The sequence below is a fragment of the Mesoplodon densirostris genome, chromosome 9 (assembly GCF_025265405.1).
Source record: "Mesoplodon densirostris isolate mMesDen1 chromosome 9, mMesDen1 primary haplotype, whole genome shotgun sequence".
In the NCBI taxonomy this organism is placed as follows: Eukaryota; Metazoa; Chordata; class Mammalia; order Artiodactyla; family Ziphiidae; genus Mesoplodon; species Mesoplodon densirostris.
In genome coordinates, this window is record NC_082669.1 from 104,937,531 (window position 1) to 104,964,652 (window position 27,122).

General features: G+C 38.6%; 1 protein-coding gene and 2 pseudogenes across 1 annotated transcript in view; all 3 read left to right on the forward strand.

Annotated features, from left to right (window-relative positions):
- The first annotated feature begins 3,395 nt into the window (after positions 1-3,395).
- Positions 3,396-3,560, forward strand: LOC132496608 (U2 spliceosomal RNA; annotated as a pseudogene).
- Positions 3,561-16,072: 12,512 nt separating this feature from the next.
- On the forward strand, positions 16,073-17,773 carry LOC132495835 (serine/threonine-protein kinase Sgk1-like; annotated as a pseudogene).
- Positions 17,774-17,859: 86 nt separating this feature from the next.
- CNTNAP2 (contactin associated protein 2) overlaps positions 17,860-27,122 on the forward strand; it is a 1,481,544-nt gene continuing 1,472,281 nt past the window's right edge. The window contains exons 1-2 of the mRNA XM_060107754.1: positions 17,860-17,868; positions 18,782-19,119. Coding sequence (XP_059963737.1) covers positions 17,860-17,868; positions 18,782-19,119 — 347 coding nt within the window. The remainder of the gene's footprint in view (positions 17,869-18,781; positions 19,120-27,122) is intronic.

The window sequence follows — 27,122 nt, forward strand, 5'->3', positions numbered from 1 at the left end:
CAAACAGTTGAAATGACTTGGTGCCATAATGAAAATGTTCAGGAAGAGAACTAATAAGGAGCTGAAAACAGTGAGTTTGTTTTAGGCGCACTGATTTTCAGCCCTAGCATGAGTATAGACAAATGTATAAATATTTAAAAGATATTACCAGTATTCTCATAATGTGATGGTGTATATCCCATAAAGGAGATTGACATTGTGAAGGTTAAGTTGCTTTCTTTTTTTTCTTTTTTTGCGGTACTCGGGCCTCTCACTGTTGTGGCCTCTCCCGTTGCGGAGCACAGGCTCCGGACGCGCAGGCTCAGCGGCCATGGCTCACGGGCCCAGCTGCTCCGTGGCATGTGGGATCTTCCTGGACCGGGGCATGAACCCGTGTCCCCTGTATTGGCAGGCAGACTCTCAACCACTGCGCCACCAGGGAAGCCTGATTGCTTTCATTTTTAAAAAAATATAGAAGTCAATAGAAATTAGATAATTTTTGCAGGAAAATATTTGGCTGAAGGTAGCAAAACTTTTTTTTCTTTCAAACATCTGCATTGAAACCCTGATAGGTATTTCATGCCACTGCTTTTTTGTAATTTGAAATCTAGAGTTAACTTGGTTACCTCAGTCAATATGATATCAACTCTGACATAGTGGAATTGATTAGTGAAGATCAATGCTTGTGAATTAGAATTAAAATTTCCCCTATTTTGTTATTATGGGGAAAGCGTGTCAGAGTCCAGAGCAAATAACAATAGGTGTTATATGACAAGAGACTTGACAAGATGGCTCGTGTGCCTCCTTTAAAATTGAACCATCGGAAGAGTTCATTGGACAAAGTTGTAGAGGCCTGTTTTTCTGAACTTGACATGATGACCTTATTCACCAGGGGTATGTGTCATCCCCAGAATGCTTATAAATGCATGTTATTACACTCTGATGATTAGATCAAGTTATGCATGTATACTTTTGTCTTTAGCTCAAAAAAAATAAAAAGGTCACTCATTTTAGAAGGACATTTTGGAAGCTCCATTGTAATTCACTATTTTCTTTGCAATTCCTGCCTAATGCAGTGACATTTTATTTTTAACGTGTGTCTTTTAAGTATATGTCTGAAAATCATAAGCGTGCATGGCACTAGCCTCTGGATAAATTTACCTGAATAAAACTGTAATATGACTATGTGGCCTTCAATCAGTAGCACTAATGAATGATATTTATAAAGGAGAACTGATATTTTTAAGCGCCAAGCCATGGGGAACAGCAGCCAAAAGAAAGCCAAACTGTAAGTTGTGACAGAAACAGAAGCAGTCTGGGAAATATCACTTCAGCATTAACTTGTGGGAATAATTGCAAATGTTTCTGCTTAAATTTGAAAGGGTTCAGGAAGAGTTTTCTTTTTTTTTTTTTTTTTTTTTTTTTTGTGGTATGCGGGCCTCTCACTGTTGTGGCCTCCCCCGTTGCGGAGCACAGGCTCCGGACGCGCAGGCTCCGGACGCGCAGGCTCAGCGGCCATGGCTCACGGGCCCAGCCGCTCCGCGGCATATGGGATCCTCCCAGACCGGGGCACGAACCCGTATCCCCTGCATCGGCAGGCGGACTCTCAACCACTTGCGCCACCAGGGAGGCCCGAGTTTTCTTTTTTAAGTTAGTAGTTTTCGCAATAAAAAATACATTTAATTTTAAATAACATTTTAACAAGAATCTTGACAACCTGGTTAAATATCAAAGAATTAAACTAGATATATACTAAATATTAGCAAAAGTAAACCTTATATAAAGAGATGATTTCAAAGACTTCCATTTTCAAGCTGATTCTTCTTTCATTGTTTAAAATTAGTAGAGAGACCGGAAACTGATTCTGGCTCACCTACTTTTCTCATTTAATTAGCAAGCATTTACCAAGTAGTTTCTATGTGCTTGGCACTGTCCTAGAGATTTTATGATGGCAGAATTTCAAGGAGCAAATTGCTTTTCTTGGTGTGCCTGCATTGCCTGAAAATGGAATTGTTAGGACAAAACTCTTAAGATGCCAACAGCTTTTCCTACGTGTTTATTATAGATTACCAAGACCTCTCATGATGGAACTACCTTTCATCTTACACAAATTCAGTAGGACACGTGGCTGTTTCAGGTTTCTATCTTGGTGGTAAACATGTTTCCAGGGGAGCCCAGTTACATGAGTGAATACGATAAAGGAGGCTTTGCTATCCAGTGGCCTTTCTACTAATATGATTTTACACATATAGCTCAAGTTAAGCTCTAGTTAGTCCCACTTTCCCTACCTTCGTAACTGAGGGCTGAAGACGATGGGAAGAATATGTCCTCTGTAGAAAGTATACTTGCGTTTTGTGAAGCCAACGAGATTGATGTGATTTTTGTATGTTTTTTTTTCTTTTTTTATAATAAAGTTGTAAATATGCAACTTCCTATTCCAATTTTCTGTTAGAACAAATTTTGAATTTCAAGGTTGCTTGCTCTGGACATTGTAAGTCGGAGTAACTGAGAATAATCATGTTTGTTAGTTTATTTTTTATTGAAGTATAGTTGATTTACAATATTGTGTTAGTTTCAAGTGTACAGCAAAGTGCTGCAGTTATTTTTTTCAGATTATATTCCATTGTAGGTTATCACAAGTATTGAATGTAATTTCCTGTGCTATAGAGTAAATTCTTGTTGCTTATCTATTTGATGTATAGTAGTTTGTATCTGTTAATCCCATACTCCTAATTTGTAACCATAAATTTGTTTTGGTAACAATGTTATGTTTACTCCCTTCGGTAACCGTGAATTTGTTTTCTATGTCTGTGAGTCTGTGAGACTGTCATTTGAAGAGCATAGAAACGTTAGAACCGTTAACAGAATCATCCTATCATGTTCTTAAAAAAGAAACAACTAATGCATTACTAATTTATGTACCCAATAATAATATCAAGGTTCTGATGGATTCCAGAATTTTCACTTTATTTAGAATCATGTCCAGTGCTAGGTACACAGAATTAGTTCTGTGCAGGCATTACTCTAAGAGCTTTTAATTTATTATCTCCTTTTATCCTCACAATAGCACTATAAGGTTGGTATTATATTTTCCAGAAAAGGAAACTAAAGCAATGGAGTATTAAGTGATCTGCGCAATGTCACAAATCAGTAAGTGATTGAACCAAGATTTAAACAAAGTCTGCACAAAGTGGAAACTTAACCTTTTTTTAAGTTCATTCGGAACAGCATTTGCCATTGGTAGATAAGGTCTCCCTTCATGAAAGAATAACCAGAGTTTATATGCAGTCTGTACATTCTGCCACACACTAAAGAGCAGAGGATGCATGGATATTGGAAGGGACTCCTTAATCAAACAGATATGGTTTCAATAGTTAAGAAATCTCTTCATTAAGCACTGGCAGCAAGTCATTACAATATCTTCTCCAGCCTTTTGGCTATGATCAAGTGTAGAATATCTTCTCATTAGGATAATGGGGTTCAATAAAAGAGTGTTCCATCATTCCCTATAAGAGAACACAGTGGAACATTTTACTAATGATAATCATTTAGTGATTCATTTTATCTTTTCCAGATCTTGTTAATTCATTATTGTACAAGGTTAATTCTTCATGCATTTAGATTTTGATCTTGACAAAATGCACTGGTCATAAAAGTTAACTTTTCAAGAGAAATTAGGACAGTTGAAATTAATGTTGGGGACATAATGAGTAGAAATAAGAAAAGTGTGTTTTTTTGTGTGTTTTTTTAATTTGCTAGCCCAGAGAGCTATTAATTAAAGCATGATCTATATATTTTAAATGAAGTTGTTGGGAATTTTTTTTTTTTTTTCGGTACGCAGGCCTCTCACTGCTGTGGCCTTTCCCGTTGCGGAGCACAGACAGGCTCCAGATGCGCAAGCTCAGCGGCCATGGCTCACGGGCCTAGCCGCTCTGCGGCATGTGGGATCTTCCGGGACCGGGGCACGAACCCGTGTCCCCTGCATCAGCAGGCGGACTCTCAACCACTGCACCACCAGGGAAGCTCTGTTGGGAAATTTTTGACGTCTATTATTTTTTCTAATGATTTTTATGGCAAACATGATCAGAAGCAAATTAGAAATATCTGAGTTTTACATATATTCAGCAGTAATATAATCTATTACTGAGCTCACTCCTTTGTACCATGTGATTATCTCTGTAATAAAAAGCCATGAATAAATATATTATATAAATATATATAATAAAAGCCATTATAAGTATAGTAGATCCATCAGAAAATTGCAAAATATAGAAATGAGGCTCCCCCTTTGAATTTTTGCATGTAATATTACCAACCAAAGTTAACAATAATTGATAACTTTGAATATGTCTTTTCATTACTTTTCCCCTATGACAATATTTATTTTATAAAATTTTACCCACTGGTAATTATAGTTAACTCACAATCTTCTATCCTGGTTATTTCAACTGACCGTTAGATCAAGGGACTTTCCAGTCATATTCTTTATAATTTTAATGGCTCTAATATTTCATTAAGAAAATGAAATTATGTAATTTACCTATATGCTTGTAGTTGATAATTGTATCATTTCAAATATTATTGCTATTATAAATAACTATGCAACAAAAGGCTTTTGATATGATCTTTTTCCCCATATTTAGGATTTTATTTCTGTAGATAATAATCCCCAGAAATGGATTTATTGAATCAAAGAGTATGAATATGTCTGAAGCTCCTGATATAGAGGTTCTGAATGCTTAGGGAGCATGGTTGATCCATCTGTGTAGCCTTGGCACCTGGCATGGCACCTAACGTGCTCATTACTTACATTTTAAAGGTGTTAAAGCTTTTGAAATGGCATATATATGTGGCTGTTTTATCTGCATGGCTGTCAAATAATAGTCCTTTGTACTTGAATAGATTTTTATAGTTTTCACTGAACTTTCACACATATTATCTGATTTGAAGTGTATGACATACTTGCAAGAAACACAAGGAAGAGAGTTTGATCATCACTTTTCAGAGGAAAAAAGTGAGCCTCAGAAAGGACATTGGCTAGAATTTAGTCTTCCTACTTGGACCAGTAGTAGTTTCCTTATATTCGATCTCTATGTGTATTTATCCTTTTGAGAAAGGATTTGAAATAAGTTGATTGTCGTTGTCTTTTCCGTGAATAATTCTTTTTATTCTTTGGGGAAAAATCCTATGCTTATTGGAAGTATTTTTGTCTTTTTTTATAATGCAAAGTGCATATCACTCTTTACCACGATGAAAGTTTTCCAAGTGCTTAATGCAAAAATAGTATTAACATTCTTTAAAGACTTGGTTTATATTTTAAAACAGAAATGAAAAGCAAAGAGCAAAATAACCCATTGAAATCTGTGTTACTATAAGTTGAGGGAATTTTTCTTCCTTTTTTTTTTTTTAAGTGAGCTGTATGAGACTAGCACTACAAAGTGATTCCCATGAATGTAGATTCTTAGAAAGTTGCCCTGGAAAGTTCTTACATAATGGCTTAAAATAAATATGAACTGTTTTCTAGCTTTATAAATATAGGGAATTTGATTTAAATTTGATGGAACTGTTTATTTTTTCAAATTTAAATATATATTTGATAATATGTATCCAACATAAATGAGCATTAAATGACACAGTGGGTGAAACTGCCTGCGATAGAGCTGAAATAACACAACATACAAAAAACATAGACATTTTTGTTTCTTTTTTTTCTTTTATTCTTTTTTAATAAAATTTTATTTTATTGGAGTATAGTTGATTTACATTGTTGTGTTAGTCAATTATACATATACATATATCCACTCTTTTTTTAAGATTATTTTTCCATATAGGCCATTACAGAGTAATGAGGAGAGTTGGCTGTGCTATACAGCAGATTCTTATTAGTTATCTCTTTTATATATAGTAGTGTGTATATGTCAATCCCAATCTCCTGATTTATCCCTCCCCACCCTTACCCGCTAGTAACCATAAGTTTGTTTTCTACATCTGTGACTCTATTTCTGTTCTGTAAATAAAGCAGAATTTTATTCTGTTTTATTTCTTTCCTTCTGTTTTCTTCCTTTTTCTTTTTTTCTTAACCACATAAATTACCATTCTGATTTCAGATGTGAGATTATTGAAACCCAGAGAGAAAAGTTGCTTGTTCAAGTCTATACAGCTTTTAGGTATAATTGCTGGGATTTCAAACCCAATTTTGTTCACCTCAAACCATAGTTCCTCTTACTAAACAAAAAAGGCAATAAAAGGATGATGATAGGAAAAGGTGAAAGTTCAATTATTATGATTATACTAAGGTATGATTTTTTATATCCTGTGTCACCTGTCACCAGTTTAGACTGCAAAATTTGCTAAGGATTTTAACTCGTTATAATTAAAACATTTAGAATACAATGGAAACATTTTTAATGGAACTGTTTGACAATGACCCATGTAAAAGAGTAAACTTTTTGATTAAATGGAGATTAAATGGCTATCTATTAAGAAGATGGGCAAATTTCTGAATAGAAATAGGCGGGAGGTGAACTAGACAATTTCTAAGATATAAACAGTTTGTGACTCAGCTGTTTCTTAAATATTAATAGATCGACCTCCAGCTTGTGGTCTTTATACTTTATGCTCAGAAAGCCTACAATTCAGCCATTTGACTACAAGTCACCTGTAGTTTGTTTCAAAGCTGTTGAATCTCCTTTAATTTTTAAGATGTTCTCCTGCTAAAGATAATATGTAGTGAGGGCATATGATATATCAGGTATGGTGAGAGATTTCTTTCCCTCTCTACTCAATATCTACCTATCTAAAATATATACATTTAGGGCTTCCCTGGTGGCGCAGTGGTTGAGAGTCTGCCTGCCGATGCAGGGGACACAGGTTTGTGCCCCGGTCCGGGAAGATCCCACATGCTGCAGAGCAGCTGGGCCTGTGAGCTATGGCCGCTGAGCCTGTGCGTCCGGAGCCTGTGCTCCACGACGAGAGAGGCCACAACAGTGAGAGGCCCGCATACCGCAAAAAAAAAAATAAATAAATAAAAATAAAAATAAAATATATACATTTACAGGTACGTGCTATTTATAGATACATATATACCCATATGTATGCTTTATATGTACATATATATCTACAGATACACACGTGTGTGTGCTTATGTGATTAAAATAAAATATATTCTCAAAAGAAATTATGAAAGTTTCTAATTATATCTAGTATTTTCTACAATTTTCCAGTGCACATATTGGTACATTCTTTTTAAGTCAAATCAGAATTCAGGAATGAAAAAATAGACCAGAGGAAGTCTCCTTATATATCATTTGTGGTACCGTTCATTTTAAAAACATGTTATTGCTCTTTCATGTTATGGTATATTTTTTTAAATTCCATGTAATTTAAAATACTATAGGAATGGCTTTCAACATTCTAGACTCAATTGTATCAAACTGAGACCAAAAAGGAAAAGTCAAAGTACATAGAAATCATGTTGAATTTCATCTCTTGTATGTTACTAAAGCAACATAGATTCCTTAGAGAATATACAAGCAGAAATTGATTTCTTTTTACGTGATCTTGGCAAATATTGTCTTGATACTCAAACCAGTTTCACCATTGAAAGTTTCCATCTTATGCACATTTATTTGCCAGCTCTCCTTTCTCAGCCATCACTCTACCATCTGGTGTTACTTTTAGATTTATCTATAATACTAAGCGGTGGTGGAAAGGGTGAGTAGATATAGGGTGAAATTCCATGGAGATCCAGATGTTTGGAGTCTTTATGAAAATTCAATCTACAAAATCTTTTTAAAATATATAAGCTTAATAATTTATTTTTAGGTTGTTATGTGAGAAAATATCAGCTGTGACTACATTTATTCCTGATTTTTCTGTGGACACGTAGATAAATTATTTACAGGTGGATCTAGTCCAAGACAAACTGGTGTTATAGTAACTGGCTCCCCTGCTTCCAGCCAAGACCTAAATTTTATTGTCCCTGCAATTTAATATCTCATATTTTCATGTTTTTCTTTTGTTTCTTTCATCCCAACCACCCATGAAAGCTTGTATTCCAAGCCTTCTTTCTCAGGACCTGATAGCACCTTCCAATGGTATTTCTCCTAGAAACATTTTATTTTAGTAGGAATCAAATTCTTAAGGAAAATGGATAAAACCCTGGGACAAACAGATGTGTTAACATGGAGAGTTAAGCCTGCAATAAACAACAAAAGGAGCAAAGTAAGGTTAAAACATGTTTCCCCTTCCAGGAGAAAATAGGATGTCAATTAAATAATACCTTTTGATTTATCCTTCATTGCAATTTTTGCTGTCCTTGGAAATAGGAATAAAAATGCACATCAGCTGACTACCATTTGTCTTGCACACACCCTATCATGGCTTTTATCTGAGAAAGAAAATTAAATGATGCAGGTTGTTAGTTGTTGTTTTTTCTTTCTTACTGAATCTCCCTGACCACAGTAGTTATGCTGACCTTGACCAAATTATCTCCATGTACTAGTTCTATTGCTGTGCCATAGAGCCAAACAGTATTTCTGCAGGTCTTTTTTAGAATTCTTGGGCAAAATGTGTAGCAGATGTAGGCAGGGTTTTAGGAAAGAGATGCTATTTATTCTGCTCCTGTAGTTTTGGATGGAAAATACTTTTTAGGTGATCTGTTTCTAAGAAGTGCAATTTTCGGGAAACCACACATCATATTCTCAAAATTATTTTCCTTTTTCTCTCTCAAAATTTATTCTGATCATCTCAAAGTAAAGGATTATTCTCAAAAACAACAGCAAAAAATGCTGCAGCTCACATTAAATTTGCTTCTACTCCAGGAGAAAACTACTTCAAATTTCACAAAGATAGTCTTTCCTCCATTATATCTGGATTATATAACCCAATTTATAGAAGGAAAAAACCCCAGAATACAATCTTCTGGAGTATTTTTGGGGGGCATTCACCTGCAATGGGATTGGACTCAGCAGTTCTAGGGTTTGTGCTAGTTGGAGATGTAACTGGAGTTTGTACCTGTAAACCCCACAAACTTCCCATCCTAAGAGATAGGAATAAACAGACATGTTTAGTCATCCAACAAACATGTGTCTAGCATTGGTGTTGTGTTGGGGACTTTCTAGGCGTGAAAATTCAGAGATGAATCAGACACAGTAGAGAATGTCTGCAATCTACATGAAATCATATCCTGAACAAGGACAGACTGTAAGTGCATGTTTGAATATATGTGCTCTTTTAAATCCAGGAAAAATATTTTCCACAGGACCAATGGTGGTACCAAAAAATAAATTGTTATTGGTGTACAGTGGCATTTGCAGATATTAGAAAACTCAAATCAAAAAGGGAGCATTGCTCTGCCATGAATGCACGATGCTCATACTTCTCTCTGTAAATTGTTCTGTCGCCTCCAGGGTGACTTGCAAGTGCATTTTCATATGATGTTTCAAATAACACACACCAATAAGTGGAACTTAGAAAAATGTATAAACGTGTATATTCTTTTGTTCTGAACAATAAGAAATATGGAATGTCAAGCGATAAACTAACAGCAAACACAAAATTCGAATCTTTTTAGGTTAACTTGTGACATAGTCAGAAAGCGTATCATGGAAATGTAACTGTGCAGAGTGCATCTGGAAACTGATTTATTGAAGCATTCAAATAATACAGTGCTATTTATAGGAGACTCTGTTATAGATATTCCTGCAGTTATTACAGAAGGAATTCTTGTCCTATGGGGTCTCCAATTCAGACAGGCTGCCCTGGTTTCATAACACAGGTTTATTTGCCATATGATGGTGGATTTCTTTAAAGAGAATATACTTAATAAAGATTTAAAAATGATTATGAGTATGAATAGAAAGTGGGCCGCTCGGGCTTCCCTGGTGGCACAGTGGTTGAGAGTCCGCCTGCCGATGCAGGGGACACGGATTCGTGCCCCGGTCCGGGAAGATCCCACATGCCGCGGAGAGGCTGGGCCCGTGAGCCATGGCCGCTGAGCCTGCACATCCAGAGCCTGTGCTCCGCAACGGGAGAGGCCACAGCAGTGAGAGGCCCACGTACCGCAAAAAAAAAAAAAAAGAAAGTGGGCAGCTAGCTGAAGGAATTCTCTAGATGTCTCTAGTTGACATGCATTTTTTTTCCAAATTAAACATCAATTTGAAATTCTAGAGTCTAAGTGGATTTTCTATGAAAAAAATAGGGGAAAGGAATATTGTGGTCTACTCCATTGTTTACACAAAGGCAGGCAAGAGATAATGAAATATTTTCAACTACCTACAAAAACGAATTGTATATCTTTATATACCTAATAATGTCTCATGTTTTAATTAAGATAAGTTCATCATGAGAAATATGATAAATATCAAATAGTCAACTCCAGTGTTGTTTATTCAATTATATAAGTGAAAGAAATTAATATTCCTATGTGAGTTTAAAGTTTAAAAAGCATTTTCTTTTATATCATTTTGTGGAACTCTCCACTAATCTAGTGATATGCTTGGTGATGTTATCTTCTAGACAAAATTAGTTGTGCTACCCCTATACATCCGTGTCACTTTCTTGTGACATTTGTATCTCTGTTACAGCACTGAATACTGTATGGTAGGTATCTGCTCATGTTCTATCCTTTTCTGAGTTCTAAAATCCCATCCGGCAAGAGATGTTTATTATCTGCATCACTCCCCCCTTCCCAAACTTCATCTGTAAATATAGGCTGCCTACTGATGCTTAACTTTATTAACTTTGATTTAACTACTATCTTACCTAAGCTAAAAATGAGGCTCTAAGACATTAAGAGATGCAGCCAGGAACACATAATATTGAGAGGTAAACCAGGATGCAGTTCTAGGCATCCTTACTCTAAATCCCCAGCCTGTGCTTTTACTCTCCATCTTTCCCTATCCTTAGCCTATTTGAAATTATAGGGCTAGAATATAAGGAATATTATAATAATGAATATAGAAGTATTTTAAAATAGCACTAAACTTTTGTGTAATATATATATATTTGTTTATATGACGATTTAAATAATCTTTATAAAACAAATGTTTAGTACTATCAAAAATATTAATTTTACAGGACTGCTCCCTAAATATAGATCCAGGTTATTGACTTCTAGTTATTTCTAATCCACCCCGCTGTTCATCTACTTTCCATTTTAGAGTGTGATTGAATAAAGTCATCATAAAGCAAAATTCCCTTCAATTGTGATGATAAAACAAGACCAGCCACTTGTGCTAGGAAAGCAGGAGGAAATGAATGTCAATTCTTGAAAATCTGGGGATGTTCAAATGAGCAGAGTTGGAGGCATATCTCAGGCTTTATTGACAAAGGAATACAGTGTCATCATCCATTACTTACAATGACTCATTTAGATCACAATACATGCTTCCAGCCCAGAGAGAGAAATACGGTGCAAAAGAATTTTCTTTCAGTGCTTTGTTATCAATTCATGCCAGCATTAAGAGATCTATATTGTAATTTTCTTGAAATACTTTGACTTTCTTTGTATAAACAAGAAATGATTAAGCAAGCACCTTTTGGATAGTAAGGAACAGGGTAGCTTTTTAAAATTTTGTACTCTCATGAGCATTTTATGACCTTAGAGAATCCGGGAATGTCAACCATGAAAGGGACCCTGAGGATTTTATGTCCCATATTCCTTCTTTGTAGATGGAGAAACTGAGATTCACTGTGAATATGTGACTTGCTCAAGATAGTTGGAGGTTGAATAGGAATTAAAACTCAGTTTTTCTAAATTCAGGTTTGGAGGCCAACTTCTGTAAAAATGTAGGTGTGTTGGGAAAACAGTGTGATTGTTTCCATGAGGCTGCAGCCATCTCTCCCTTGTGATGGTCATGAATATATATGTCTCATTTATTTTTCACTGCTATGGCTCTGCGTCTTATTTCAAAATGTAAAATCAGCAACTTTCGTCATCTCTCAGTAGCTGCATGAACTTTACAGAATTCTGTGAATTGGGTTGTCTCCATTTCCTATTTATTTCTGATTGCATTGTTTTCTCAAGATGCATTTTTTTTTTTCATGTGGAATTCATTCTCTGGAAGCCTCCCTCTCTAAAGAAGCTTAAAAACCAAGCAGTGTTTATTTTTTGGTAATTTTCCCTGTACTTTTACTCTGTAATTTCTCTATTTAGAAACCTTTGATTGTTCCCAGTTCCCTTCTGCAGCAGATTGAAAATTATCTGCTTAGTTTTCAAGGCTCGGTACACTACTTACTTTCAATCCCTGTTCTTTACCATTTCCCCAAATGCACTTGGCATATTAAATCAAACTTACTTTTTGTAACCTCTAATTAGTCTCATTTCTGGGCCTTTGCTTGCTTGTGGTTTCTCTTTCTTCCTCCCTGTGGAAAGTGTAAGATTTCCCTTTAACTATTAAAAGTTCCTAAGGTTGTAGGGCTTCTTTTCTCATGCCCAGCAGTTTGTGTAAAGAGCCACAGAGATGGAAGAGCTTCTCCCAGGATTGGGTCTCAGCAGCCTAGCTGGATTCTGGTCCTTATTTGCCTATAGCTGGCTGTCTTTTTGATCTTTTCTTCTTGACCTGAAGTTTCTGGACTTGACTCCATCCTGTCCTTGCCTATGTAAGACCAGAGTCATGCTTCAGACCCTGTCTGCTTGTCTCAAAAACCTCCTACTGGTGGCACTCCTAATGAAATAGCACCATCCATTGCCATTCATGGCTGGGAATGGTGGCAAAAATGATCCAGTCAATCTCCTTTTCTGACTTCCGTTCCATCTACATGTGTGTATTTGAAAATAATTATTTTGTTTCTGTTTTCTTTTCATTTGGTATGGGTTTTGCCTTTTATAGAAGCCTTCTGAAAAAACAATTTTGTTTAGAATTTAAAGATTGTCAAAAAATATATATCGAAGCAGGTGACTTTCTTTGGAATAGAATACATTCCTGGATATCAAAGCAGCATGTTTTTCCTTTTAGATTTGTCCCAAGTTCCCAGGACATTTACTTAGTGGTGGCATACAGAACTCTTATACAAGGGGCCTGGTTCTAAGCGGAAGGGTCAGCAGTGACATTAAAAGTATTTCTTCCTAAACTAGGGAAATTTGCATGTGCTTAAAGCCAAAGACATTAGAAAGGACAAGATTAAAAAAATGTCATAAGAAGAAAAAAAGGTGAGAGAAAGGTCCATCAGAAGTTGGAATGGACAGGCCTTAGTGCACAACTGTTTACCGTTACGAAGAAAGGTACCAAGTTAGCAGAACACCACTTAAGGGAACTGTACGTGCTGGAGAAATCTTATTCAACAGCAAAGTATTTTGGTGAAGGAGACAGAGTTTTGCAATTTAATATGTAGATGTAAAATGAAGCACTGAATAGTTTTGTCTTAAAGAAGGCCAGTGAGAATCTGAAGGGTCTTAGGGAGGTTTTATAGGTGCTGTATTCTTGGCTTTCTTTTTCCTAGTTAAGTAAACTTTATTGTTTCAACAAATGAATTACAGAACCTATGACTGATCATTTTAGTTAATAGCCTAACTTTTTTTTTTTTTTTTTTTTTGCGGTATGCGGGCCTCTCACTGTTGTGGCCTCTCCCGTTGCGGAGCACAGGCTCCGGATGCGCAGGCCCAGCGGCCATGGCTCACGGGCCCAGCCGCTCCGCGGCATATGGGATCCTCCCAGACCGGGGCACGAACCCGTATCCCCTGCATCGGCAGGCGGACTCTTAACCACTGCGCCACCAGGGAGGCCCAATAGCCTAACTTTTAACTAAAGTAAAGATATAATCTCAGCATACGCTCTTAAATGACTCAACTTCTTGTTTTAATAAACAATTCAGGCAAATGAATCCAACAGCATATTTTATAGTCTTTACTTGATCAAAGACTCACACTACTGTCATGCACATAAGAAATCTGCCTCTCTTTTCTCTATTACTTTGCACATCCTGTAACACCAACTTCAGTCACCTTCCAAAATATCTTTTCCATCTTTCCCCTCATAGAAGCCCACTGCCACTGGCTTCTGTTCATCTTCATGCAACTTCTAATTTACAGTGTAATATTCTGATTGTTTCCAGAACATACCTCCAAGTCTCCTTCACCCCGCTGCCAAAGTTTTCTTTCTTTTAAAATATAGATATGATTGGATCATATCACTACCCTATTAAGCAAAACATATCAGTGGTTTCTCAAGGCCCACAGAATATAACCCACATTTATAGCATGAAATTCACTAGCCTGTGAAGTCTTGGATAAAAGATACCTAGATTTAGTGCTTCCTTGGTGGCGCAGTGGTTGAGAGTCCGCCTGCCGATGCAGGGGACACGGGTTCGTGCCCCGGTCCGGGAAGATCCCACATGCCGTGGAGCGGCTGGGCCCGTGAGCCATGGCTGCTGAGCCTGCGCGTTTGGAGCCTGTGCTCCGCAACGGGAGAGGCTACAGCAGTGAGAGGCCCGTGTACCACACACACACAAAAAAAACCTAGATTTAAACATAATAAGCATCTAATAAACATTTGTTGAGAGAATAATTGAGAACAAGCAAAACAGGAATGAACAAATGAGATTTTTCTACACAATTTGGCCTCAGCATCCTTATCCCTATCAACACCTCTATGAATTCAATGACTGCTACCCTCTGTACCATCTGCTGTTCATTCATTCTGGACACCAGTCACTGTCCCATGTGCTAGGAACAGAGAAGTGAAGAAAACTATCGAGAACTTCATCCGTGAGGATACAATTCACGGTGGAGTCATCATTAAAAAAGGAAATGCACAGGGCTTCCCTGCTGGTGCAGTGGTTGAGAGTCCGCCTGCGGATGCGGGGGACACGGGTTCGTGCCCCGGTCTGGGAAGATCCCACATGCCGCGGAGCAGCTGGGCCCGTGCGCCATGGCCACTGAGCCTGCACGTCCGGAGCCTGTGCCCCGCAACGGGAGAGGCCACAACAGTGAGAGGCCTGTGTACCGCAAAAAAAAAGGAAATGCACAGATGAGTACATGAGTCCTATTCATCATAGTTGCTACAAAGGAAAGGAAGTAGGTTCTCTGAGAAAGAATAGAGACAGACTAAATGTAGCTTAACGTATGGTAGAGTTGGAGAAGGTCTCTTCTCCTGTCATTTAAGATGTGATAAGTTATCCAAGAGAAAATGGGGAAAAGAGCATGTCAGGCAGCTGCAATAAGTTGTTGAGGTTTTTTGTTTGTTTTGTTTTATTTTGTTTTGTTTTGTTTAAGATTCTGTTAGCTTGTGTCTCATTCCTCCTTAAAGACGGTAGGCATTCCTATATTTATGCCTTTTTGTGATACTGATTCCATTGCCTGGAATGTTCTTCTCTTTCATTTTCTATCTAATGAATTTTTTCTTATCCTCCCATGTTTTCATTAAATATTAAAATTTCAAACTGTCCTTACCCCTGACAAAAACCTGTACATGGATGTTTATAACAGCTTTTTCATATTGCTAAAACTTGTAAACAATCAAGATATCCTCCAGTAGGTAAATGGATAAAGAAACTGTGATACATCCAGACAGTGAAGTATTCTTTAGCACTAAAAAGAAATGAGCTACTAAGCCATGAAAAGACATGGAGGAGAGTTAAACACATACTACCAAGTGAAAGAAGCCAATATGAAAAGGCTACATGCCCTGTGATTCCAACTATATGACATTCTGGAAAAGGCAAAACGATAGAGGCAGTAAAAAAAAAAAAAAAAAAAAAATCGGAGTTTGGAGGAGATGAATAGATGTAGCAAAGGGTATTTTTAGGGCAGTGAAATTATTCTGTGACACTACAATCATGAATGGATGTCATCATAATTTGTTCAAGCCCCCATTAAATGTATGACATGAAGAGTGAATCCTAAAATAAGCTATGGATTTGGGGAGATTATAATGTGTCGATGTAGGTTCATCATTGGTAACAAATGTAACATTCTTGTGAGTGATACTGATAATCGTGTTGGAATGCCGGTGTATGGGAAATCTCTGTGCCACCCTCACAATTTTGCTGTAAACATCAAACTGCTATAAAAATCGGTCTTATAAAAAACACAGAGTGTTGGCTGAGCCGGTCTCCCGTGTCTGACACCTCCGCATGGTCCGTCTGTGTGGTGATGATGGTGAAAACCGAGGCTGCTAGGGGCACCCTCACTTACTCCAGGGTGAGGGGCATGGTAGCAATTCTCATCGCTTTCATGAAACAGAGAAGGATGGGCCTGAATAACTTTATTCAGAAGATTGCCAATAACTCCTATGCATGCCAACACCCTGAAGTTCAGTCCATTTTGAAAATCTCCCAACCTCAGGAGCCTGAGCTCATGAATGCCAACCCTTCTCCACCAAGAAAGCGATCCTGAAAAAGAAGGAGGAAAAGCATATTATGTCAGAGTGGAATGTTCTCCTGAAGAACGTGAAACACCCTTTCCTGGTGGGCCTCCACTTCTCTTTCCAGACGACTGCCACACTGTACTTTGTCCTAGACTACATTAACGGTGAAGAGTTGTTCTACCATCTCCAGAGAGAGCAATGCTTCCTGGAACCACGGGCTCGGTTCTATGCTGCTGAAGTAGCCAGTGCCTTGGGTTACCATCATTTATAGAGACTTAAAGCCAGAGAATATTTTGCTGGATTCACAGGGACACATTGTCCTTACTGACTTTGGACTCTGCAAGGAGAATGCTGAACACAATGGCACGACGTCCACCTTCTGCAGCACACCCAAGTATCTTGCACCTGAGGTGCTTCGTAAGCAGCCTCATGATAGGACCATGGACCGGTGGTGTCTGGGGGCCGTCTTATATGAGATGCTGTATAGCCTGCCTCCCTTTTATAGCCGAAACAGCTGAGATGTACGACAACATTCTGAACAAACCCCTCCAGCTGAAGCCAAATATTACAAATTCTGCAAGACACATCCTGGAGGGCCTCCTGCAGAAGGACAGGACAAAGAGGCTTGGTCCCAAGGATGACTTTATGGAGATTAAGAATCACGCCTTCTTCTCCCTAATTAACTGGGATGATCTCATTAATATGACGATTACTCCCCCTCCCCTTTTTTTTCTGTACACGGGCCTCTCTCTGTTGTGGCCTCTCCCGTTGCGGAGCACAGGCTCCGGACACGCAGGCTCAGCGGCCATGGCTCACGGGCCCAACCACTCTGCGGCATGTGGGATCTTCCCAGACCGGGGCACGAACCCGTGTCCCCTGCATCGGCAGGCGGACTCTCAACCACTGCGCCACCAGGGAAGCCCCTACTCCCCTTTTAACCCAAATGTGAGTGGACCCAGCGACCTGCGGCACTTTGATCCCGAGTTTACCCAAGAGCCGGTCCCCAACTCCATCGGTCGGTTGCCCGGCAGTGTCCTCCTCCCAGCCAGCGTCAAGGAAGCGGCTGAGGCCTTCCTGGGCTTTTCCTACGCACCTCCCGTGGACCCTTTCCTCCGAATGGTCTTAGGGTTGGTTGCGAAGCATTTTACGGGCGTTTTTGAAAGGTTTTAATTAGCCTTTCAGCAGAGCTGCCTGCTGACAGGACATCATAAAAGAGAATCTGCACATCCCTGGAAGCTTGCACATCTTGGCAATCTTATTGCGCACTGTTTGCTGGAAGCTTTTCGAAGAGCACATCCTCTTCAGTGAGCTCGTGAGGTTTTCCTTATTCTTCCTTCCAATGTAGTGCTATCTCTGAAATGAGCAGTAGAGGGCCGCCCCAAGCAGGTGCAGTGGTCTCATTCGAAGGAGGACGTTGTTCTGAGAAAGAGCTTCTGAAGGTCTGTCTGGACCGTGATAAGGAACCCTATGAAACGTGCCTTTTCTGATGAGATCGTGTTAGCTCCAAAGTTCTTCCTGTTGTCCAGTGTTTCTGTTCTGTTTTTCCCTGTGGACTTCCTGTGTGATCGGCCGTATGAGTGTGGTATGCTTGCTCACAGAAGGACTCAGTTATAAGCATCAATGTGACACTTGTAGGACACTACAACGTGGGACATTGTTTGTTTCTTCCATATTTGGAAGATAAATTTATGTGTAGGCTGGGGTTTTTTTGTAAGATATAGTTAATAACTAAAATTTATCGGAAATGGCCTTGCAATGACTTGTATCCAGATGCTTAAAGAAGCATTGCTGCTACAAATATTTCCATTTTTAGAAAAGGTTTTGAGGGACCAATGCCCCAGTAGTCAATCAGAGCCTGGTGTTTTCATTGTTTAAAATATCACCTATAAAATGGGCATTATTTATGTTTTTGTTTTTTTGTTTCTTTTTTGCATTCCTGATAGTTATATGTATTGTATAAAGGAAGTCTGTACATTGGGTTATAACACTAGGATATTTAAACTTACAGGCTTATTTGTAATATAAACCACCATTTTAATGTACTATAATTAATATGGTTATAATAATGTACAATTCTTTCCCTCCCCCACCACACACCTTTTTTTGTGTGTGATAAACCAACTTTGGTTTGCAATAATACCTTGAAAAATATTTGCAGAAAAAAAAACATTAGGATTTATACACACTACCAAATGTAAAATAGATAGCTAGTGGGAAGCAGCTGCGTAGCAAAGGGAGATCAGCTGGGTGCTTTGTGACCACCTAGAGGGGTGGGACAGGGAGGGTGGGAGGGAGGGAGACGCAAGAGGGAGGAGATATGGGGATATATGTATGTGTATAGCTGATTCACTTTGTTATAAAGCAGAAACTAACACACCATTGTAAAGCAATTATACTCCCATAAAGATGTTAAAAATACTACATTAAACTATTTACATTAAACTTTCACTTCCTTTATATTAAATTTGGTAAAATATCACATTTTCTGCTCTAAGGACTTAAGACCTTTGAAGGTTGCTAAAGCCCAATTCCTTCCAATCCCCTCCAAGGACTACAAGCCCCGCCTCTCCCTCGCTCCCCATCGTCTGCCTGATCTGTTTCCTTTTTGTTTACCCCATGCTTTTGCTCCTTCCACACTGGCCTTCGTGTCCATCCTGCTCCTGCTCTTTCTCGCTTTTATTTCTCGCCCTGAAACCACCATTCCACAGATATTAGGAAACCTGATGGCTTGTTCCCTCTTTTCCAAGAAATCTGTGCCCCAAAATGATCTTATCAATGAGGGCTTCTCAGATGCCTCATTGAAAGGACATTCACTCACCCCCGCAACCCCCCGGTAGGTACCCTCAAGTTCCTTCCCTGCTCTATTTTCCCCCATAGTAATTATCACCATCTGATACACTGTGTATTTTTTAAATGTGTTATTTATTATAATAGAAAACTCTGTGTCGTTCCCGGCTGCATACCTGCTGTGGGCACTTAATAAATAATTGTTGAGTGAATAAATGAATGCATATCATCTTAACTTCATAATCACTGAGCAGTTATCCTTAATACTAGTTATTTTTCATATCTTATTATAAAATCAATACATGTTATTTGAAGAACATTTCAAAAAAAGTAAGAAACAGGAAAATAAAAGTCGCAGTTATCATCATAAATGTGACATTATGGTTAACATTTTGGTTTACGTATTCTTTCAGCCATTTTTTGGTCTATAAATATACACTTGATAAAATAGGGAGTATAGTATAAGCACTGTTTCATGGCCCATTTTTCTTTATCTTCACATACTGTAAATATTTGTCAATTAATTAAACATTCTTCAACAGCTTCACTTTATTGACTGTCTAATGGTCCACTGTCCACTTTGTACCAATCAAGTGCATGATCAAATCTGACGTGACTTGAGTCAGGAACACCAGAGGATGTTTATCTATAGCTCTTTAGTTAATTATTTAAAAGTGGAAGTGGGTTAAGTAGACTAGGAAGTAGACTTGGTTGTCAATAAGTACATTGCATCTTATTTGTGAATACTGTCTTTGAATTAACCAGTAAATGAAACTAGAGGTTCAAAAACTGAGACGTTTACCAGTGAACCAACAAATTGCAATCCAAAATAACCTCATCCATAGGAAGATTGCCCTTGACAGCTAGAAGAGTCCTCAAGTTCATTTAGGCATACTGCAGTTGACCTTGGCACTCTTCAAATTATTGCTTTATTAAAAGTGCTAGGTAGCTCCGCCTCCTTACGAGACTAGAAGTTAAGTTAAAAAAAAAAAAGAAAGGGCACTGTTCACCATTATTTTAGAGATTAAAACCTCTGCCTGGCTCCAGGGCAAATAGTTGATGCTATTTTTGAATACCATTTCCTTTTTTTCATGAAGTAATATGAATTAAATTTCACAACCTTGTCTATATTACACAAAGGGTAAAAGTTGATATTATTTTTTGTGATAGGATTTATTTATCTGAAATTAGAAGATCGACTTAGAGGAGACAAAACTTTTTTTTTTAGAGCCTCACAAATCTATTTTTTTCTAGTATTAACAGTTCGGTAGATAATTTGAAACTGATTAATCTGTTAAACCATATGTCAGAAACATGCTGCAGCTGTTAAATGTCCAGCAAAATCTGAACTACAAGTCTTGAGTAATTCGCCCTTGGTACATGCAGACAAGACAATTTCCTATTTGATTTATAACCATGATTCTTGCAACGTGACTGATTTTCTAGTTATACTACCTTAAATTTTTTCTAATATAGCTATTGGACTAAAAAAAGGCAGAATGGAAGAAAGTTGATCTGACTTTTTTAGATAATGGCATTGAATCTATTTGTTATCAGATGCTACTGTACTGATTGTGTTCAATATTTTTCAAAGTATATGAAGATCCCTACTATATGTTCTATTTTCCATATTTTGAGAACATAATGAAGTCCCCTTCCTTCTAGAAGAATCACCATATAGCAGGGTGATCAAAGTATAAACAAATACTTATCACAGTAGATTGTCAATCATACAGGATGAAAGTGTTATATTCGAAGTACCAAATTCTTATGTTCTTTTGAAAACAAAGAAAAGCTGCAAAAGAGCTCGCTCAGAAAAGTCAGTAACTTCAACTCTTATAAAATTCATTTGCTGGAGCCAAGATATTTTAAAAGTTCTAAAGGCATGTACTGATGATATAGAAGAACCCTCAATATAATCCAAGGGTTCAAATGACAGGTCATTTTAAGGTGGTAAAGATCAGAGAGATAGATGCTCTCTCTCACGTGGGATACAGCCAGGAAGATCTACATGTAACATCATGGGATAAAGTCAACTCTCTCTGCACAAGCAGTTTTTAAAATGGAAAAATGCAAAAATGTCCATTAGATAGATAAAGTGAATACATCTCAACAGCCAAAACTAGGAACTGTTGTGCCTTGCTCACATTTAGATGGATTTATTACCTATCATTGTCACTAATTCATTGATGCAACAGCCTTTTATGGCATTCGTGCTGCATGCCAGGTTCTTAGGCCCTGGGAATACAGGCTCAACAGGACAGGCACATGCCCCGTTCCCACTGTCCTTACTACCCAGTCAACAAGGAATAAACAGATTTTTAAATAATAAACAGTCAAGGTAATTTTAGATTGTGATTGGTGCTGTGAACAAAATAAAACAGTGCAATCCATTGAATAGCAAGTAATGTTTGGGGCCTATGAAGGTGAAAATTGAGTTGGTGAATTTAGACACTGGCCAGAAAAAGAGAGGATGGTATTTGAGTTGGGGGCAGCCTGGAGAGAAGCCAGCCCTCTTTAGACCTGATGAAAGGAATTCTAGCCCGGAGGCAGGGAAGGGGGAAAGGGCCATGAGAGGGAGTGTGCTTTGTGTGTCTGAAAAAGAGAAAGAAGAGTGAAATTAAGAGCTTAGTGACCCAGAGGAGAAGAGTGAAATAAAATAAAACCAGAGATCACTCAGGGCCAGACCATTGCAGGCTTTGGTGGAGTTGGGATTTCATACTCAGTGCGAGGGGAAGCCATCAGGAGCAATGGCCAAGAATAATCTGATCCCCATTTTTAAAAGATCCAGCTGGCGACTGTGAAGAAAATGGATTTTAAAGGGATAAAGTTTGACTCAGGAAATAACTACCCAATACATATTTATTACATGAATAAATGGAATAAATCTGATGTACTTTGCTAAATGTCGTACTCATTGGATGTAGGCATATCAATTGAGTGGCTGATTCTGTATGGTTTTCTCTGAGAACACCTATGTAAAACTGCAGGAGACTCTTCCTTTTAGTTGAAAGGTATGGGCCTGCTGTGGACAGAAGATATTGAAATTGCTGCAATATCATGGTATAGGGTATCACTTCAAGTAAATTCCTGGGATCAAAATGGGAAGTGGTAAGAAAAATCTGACTACTTCAATATTATTAGGAGATCTGCACACCTAGGAATAAATCCAATGCAACATATACAAATTTTATCCAAAGTGAATCTGGAGATGCTGTGACCTTGAAATGTAGACCTCAAAAACATAGGTCTTGTAATCAGGCACAACTTGATTTTTGTCCTGGTTCTATTATTCTTTAGCTGTGAGGTCTCAAGCTTCCTCATCTGTAAAATGGTAATGATACCTATGTCAAAGGCTTACTAAAGTAACTCACTGAGAGAATTCTCTTGGAATATTTACTATATTGCCTGCCACATAAGTACTCAATAAATGATTGCTATTACTATTTCTTTATTTGCTGATTTTGGTTTAATGGTTTCTACTGTTTATGCTACTGAGATGGAAGAGGGATAAATGCCTCATTTAACGCATGGCTACTGCAATGCATTTGTAGCACATTGGGCTGTGTTCCATTGAATAGAAAATGAACAAAAAAGTAAATAGAGTCACCTCTATTGACTAGTAAACAGGAAAGATTCAATGAGAAGAAAAAGGGGGAGATATAAGTTTCCTTTTTTCACTTAATGATTTTCATTGCATATCAGGTAAAATATGTCCACTCAGTTGATTTAGTTCTAAATTCATTATCTTTAACTTTTCCCTAAATTAGCATTTGATGGCAAACTGATTGTACTTCTCTTCATGACCGCTAAGTTCTTTGTGGAGTAGGTAAAGGAAACTAAAGCCATTCTTCCATACATTGTATGAAAGGACAATTAATTCTCAGCTTAACTACATAATCTGTTTTACCAATGAGCTAATATTCTTGCATTTTCTGTGCAGGAATTTAACCCTGCTATGCAGATGCAGATATAAATAATAAAGGTCCCTATATAAAGTTAAATACACAAAAACAATATTTATTTTTATTTTAAAACAGAAGGCAATATTTGTATGGGAATTTCTGTGATAGGTCAAAGTATGCTAAAGACCAGATAGTAAATCTGGTTCTTGCTTATTTAAACATATATGTTATATTAAATGTAGTGTGTGTGTGTGTGTGTGTGTGTGTGTGTGTGTGTGTGAAGACTTGTAACAGTGGTTACTTCTATGGATTATGAGAGTCCTTCCTATCTCTGTATTGTATGACATTTTATAGGATCAGGAAAAAAATGGATCTTATTTCTAGTGACACAGAATAGGCCAGGGAAATTGGAGAAGGTACACAAAGCAAGGTATGAATCAGAAGAGTGGGAGGAAAATATGATGGAAGTGAAGATATATAAACTAGGAGAAGAGTTGGAGTCCTTGGTGGTTTTGCCCTAAGGAGGAGCAAACATTTTTCTAACATGCTCCTATAACACGGATTTTTTTTAACCATTTACTTTCTATTGCTATGATGTAAAAAATCGTAGAAAAACTGACCCAAAACTAGACATTTGAAGTAATGGAAAAACTGAGGAGACTCTGGATAAGACAGAAGCTAGTCATCCAAATTCTGGCCCTTCGGAATAAAATCTTGATTTTTTTATTGTGAAGAGCATGCTCTTTCTTCCATGTGCTAATACTGGGAAAATCTCAGCCTAATACTACCTTTGAAAGTCACAACTATCCCAAGAAAATATTTATTAGACCAGGTTAAGTTAAAATAACTGAACTTGAAAAAAATTATTAAAAACTACTGGAAGAGAAAGTCTTATTTATACTTCCTGTACTTGCCATACATTCAAGGAATAATACAATACTTATATTTCAAAATACATCTGTAAATTATTATTAAATTTAAAGACATTTGGCTTCCAGATAGGATTACACCCTTTCCATAGAGAGAAGTAATTGGGGTATGGGATTTCCACAGATGACATGTGGAATGAGCTCAGTTTGTTTGGATTTTTTAATAGAATGCTAAAGTTAGCAAAGTCCTGAGGTGAAAAATACAGAGCCTATTCAAGTAATGCGTGTCAAGGAAAGAAGACAAAGCACCGTGTTTCTAAGTGCATCAAAACAAAATACTTCTGTAAGCAGCAGCCCAAGTTTATAGGGAGTAAAAATAATGGATCTGCCACAGCTGTAAAGAAACATTGTGAAGTAATTGTTAGTGCTGTCTTCCCTCCTTCCTTCCTTCCCTCCTTCCCTCCCTCCCTCCCTCCCTCTCTCCCTCCCTCCATCCTTCCCTCCTTCCTTCCTTCCCTCCCTCCCTCCCTCCCTCTCTCCATCCTTCCCTCCTTCCTTCCTTCCCTCCCTCCCTCCCTCCCTCTCTCCTTCCCTCCCTCCCTCTCTCCATCCTTCCCTCCTTCCTTCCTTCCCTCCCTCCCTCCCTCTCTCCTTCCCTCCCTCCCTCTCTCCATCCTTCCCTCCTCCCTTCCTTCCCTCCCTCCCTCCCTCTCTCCTTCCCTCCCTCCCTCCCTTCCTCCCTTCCTTCCTTCTTCCCTTCACTCCTCCCTCCCTTCCTTCTTCCCTTCCCTCCTCCCTTCCTTCCTTCCCTCCTCCCTCCCTCCCTTCCTTCCTTCCCTCCTCCCTCCCTTCCTTCCCTCCTCCCTCCCTTCCCTCCCTCCCTCCCTCCCTCTCTCCTTCCCTCCCTCCCTCCCTTCCTCCCTTCCTTCCTTCTTCCCTTCACTCCTCCCTCCCTTCCTTCTTCCCTTCCCTCCTCCCTTCCTCCCTTCCCTCCTCCCTCCCTCCCTTCCTTCCTTCCCTCCTCCCTCCCTTCCTTCCCTCCTCCCTCCCTTCCTTCTCTCCCTTCCTCCCTTCCCTCCTCCCTCCCTCTCTTCCTCCCTTCCTTCCTCCCTTCCCTCCTCCCTCCCTCCCTTCCTTCCCTCCTCCCTCCCTCCCTCCCTCCCTTCCTTCCTTCCCTCCTCCCTCCCTTCCTTCCCTCCTCCCTCCCTTCCTCCCTTCCCTCCTCCCTCCCTCCATCCCTCCCTCTCTCCTTCCCTCCTTCCTTCCTTCCTTCCTTCCCTCCTTCCTTCCTTCTCTCCCTTCCTCCCTCCCTTCCTTCCTTGTTCTCTCCTCTTTATTGAGAGGAAAATTTAAAAAAACACACACACAAGGAATCATAATCTTGAGAATAAAGTCTCTAAAATAAAGAAGTACTAGATCCCATACAAGTCTTCTCTTGGTCAGAGTGTGGAAACTGATGCTTCTTATAATTTGGGAAGAATTTAAGGGGCCATATTAACCTCAGTGATGACTCGGGAAGCACCTGAGTCATGACTTCAGTCTCCTTTTCATTCAAATCCTGAAACTCTCCACTAGGCTAGACAAGAAATACCACCTTATTTGTCCAAAGGATTTTCCACTGTCTTTGAAGCAAAGTAACGAAAAGCATGCTTTGTCTAGGAAGTCAGGGAGATGGTACAGAGTATAGCATCGTCATCAGTAGGTGGGTACACAGGTAGTTGCATTCTCAGCTGGTGAGGACAGCAGTTGGCTATGTTTGGGCACCTGGGTGAGCAGACAAAGCATCAGGAAATCCAGGAGCAGGAAGCACAATACAGTCCTGGAGCATCGAGACTCCAGACACTGAAATGAGCATCAGGGGAAGAGAGACCATCTCTGCAGGAAGTGAGATGCTACTAGGGAATTAGCACAGACGTTTAGCTTGGATTTGAAGATAGTTTTGGCCATAAGGAGCAAGGCAGGAGGCTATTGATTGGAAACAGAAGAGTTTAGGGAGAGGTGTGGCCTCTGAAATTTTCCCTGACAATGGAGAGGAAGGGTCATAAAACCTGAGTCAGGAAGAGGAATATAGCTCTAGCTTCAAAAGTTAGGAATTGAATGCACAGGATGTAAGGAGACCATTGAGTTATGTATTCCCCTGAGAATATGCCTTTTCCAGTTGGTTTGTTTTTTTTCCTAAATACAAATCGAAGATATTGCTAGAATTTCCATCCTGATACCACTGTTTGGTTTTGGAGTCCTTTGGTAGTCTTAATTGTTTCCTGGGTATCCGGCTTGTATTTCCAAATGTGTGATATAAAACATGTATTTAAGTGCTATACTTTTTAAAGATGTGTTATGAAAATTTTCCAACATTATTTTTCAATCACAGATACAATTGAATGATACTCTGATGTCAATTACATCTGTTCTGAAGTCATTTGACCTTGCAAATTCCTGCCCATACGGCTTGCCAATAGAGATCTCTCTTGGCCACACTCTCGTAGGTGAAAGGCAACAGCCATTTCATCTCTCTTCGCCAATCATTTCCTCTGTTCCAGCTTGAATTCGTACAGAATTCTTACACCTACTCTGAAGACTGACTGAAATTGTATGAAAATAAAACTCAAGGCCCATCTGCTCCTCTAGTTTTCATCCAAGATTCCCTGGAATGGAAGTACACTGGAGGCCGAATGTTTTCCATAACTGTGTGGCTGTAGTTTTGGAAGACATCCTAGTATGGAAAAATACAATACCAAATTATTTCAAATGTTAGCATTCTCTCTCTCTACTACTACTACTACTACTACTATAAAAAATTCTTTCTCTGGGGATTTGCTTGATTTCCTTATATTTAATGTCTGCAGAATATTGAGACAGATGTTCTAGAAAAACAAGCAAGCTGTCTCTTTGGAAGATGGAATGTGTAATAACTATTATTACAGTTGGAGATAAAAATGGATAGTTCATCATCATAGTCAGTCTGGCAATATGGGCACACGTGGAGTGCAGCGACAACCATCTCCAGGAAATTTCATCCCCTTTGTAGTCTCCATGATTTTGCCTAAGCTTTCCTTTCTCTACAGTGTCCTCAACCCTCTTCATCTATATGCCCTCAATTCTTCAGGTCGTATTCATTATTTGTATGTTACCTGTTACCATAATTGATCATTAATCTTTCTTCTTCATGGATACATGGAATATTTATTATACTAAACCAGAGGTTAGAAAACTTGTTCTGTAAAAGGTCAGATAGTAAATACTTTCGCTTTGGAGGCCATAAAGTCTTTTTTTTC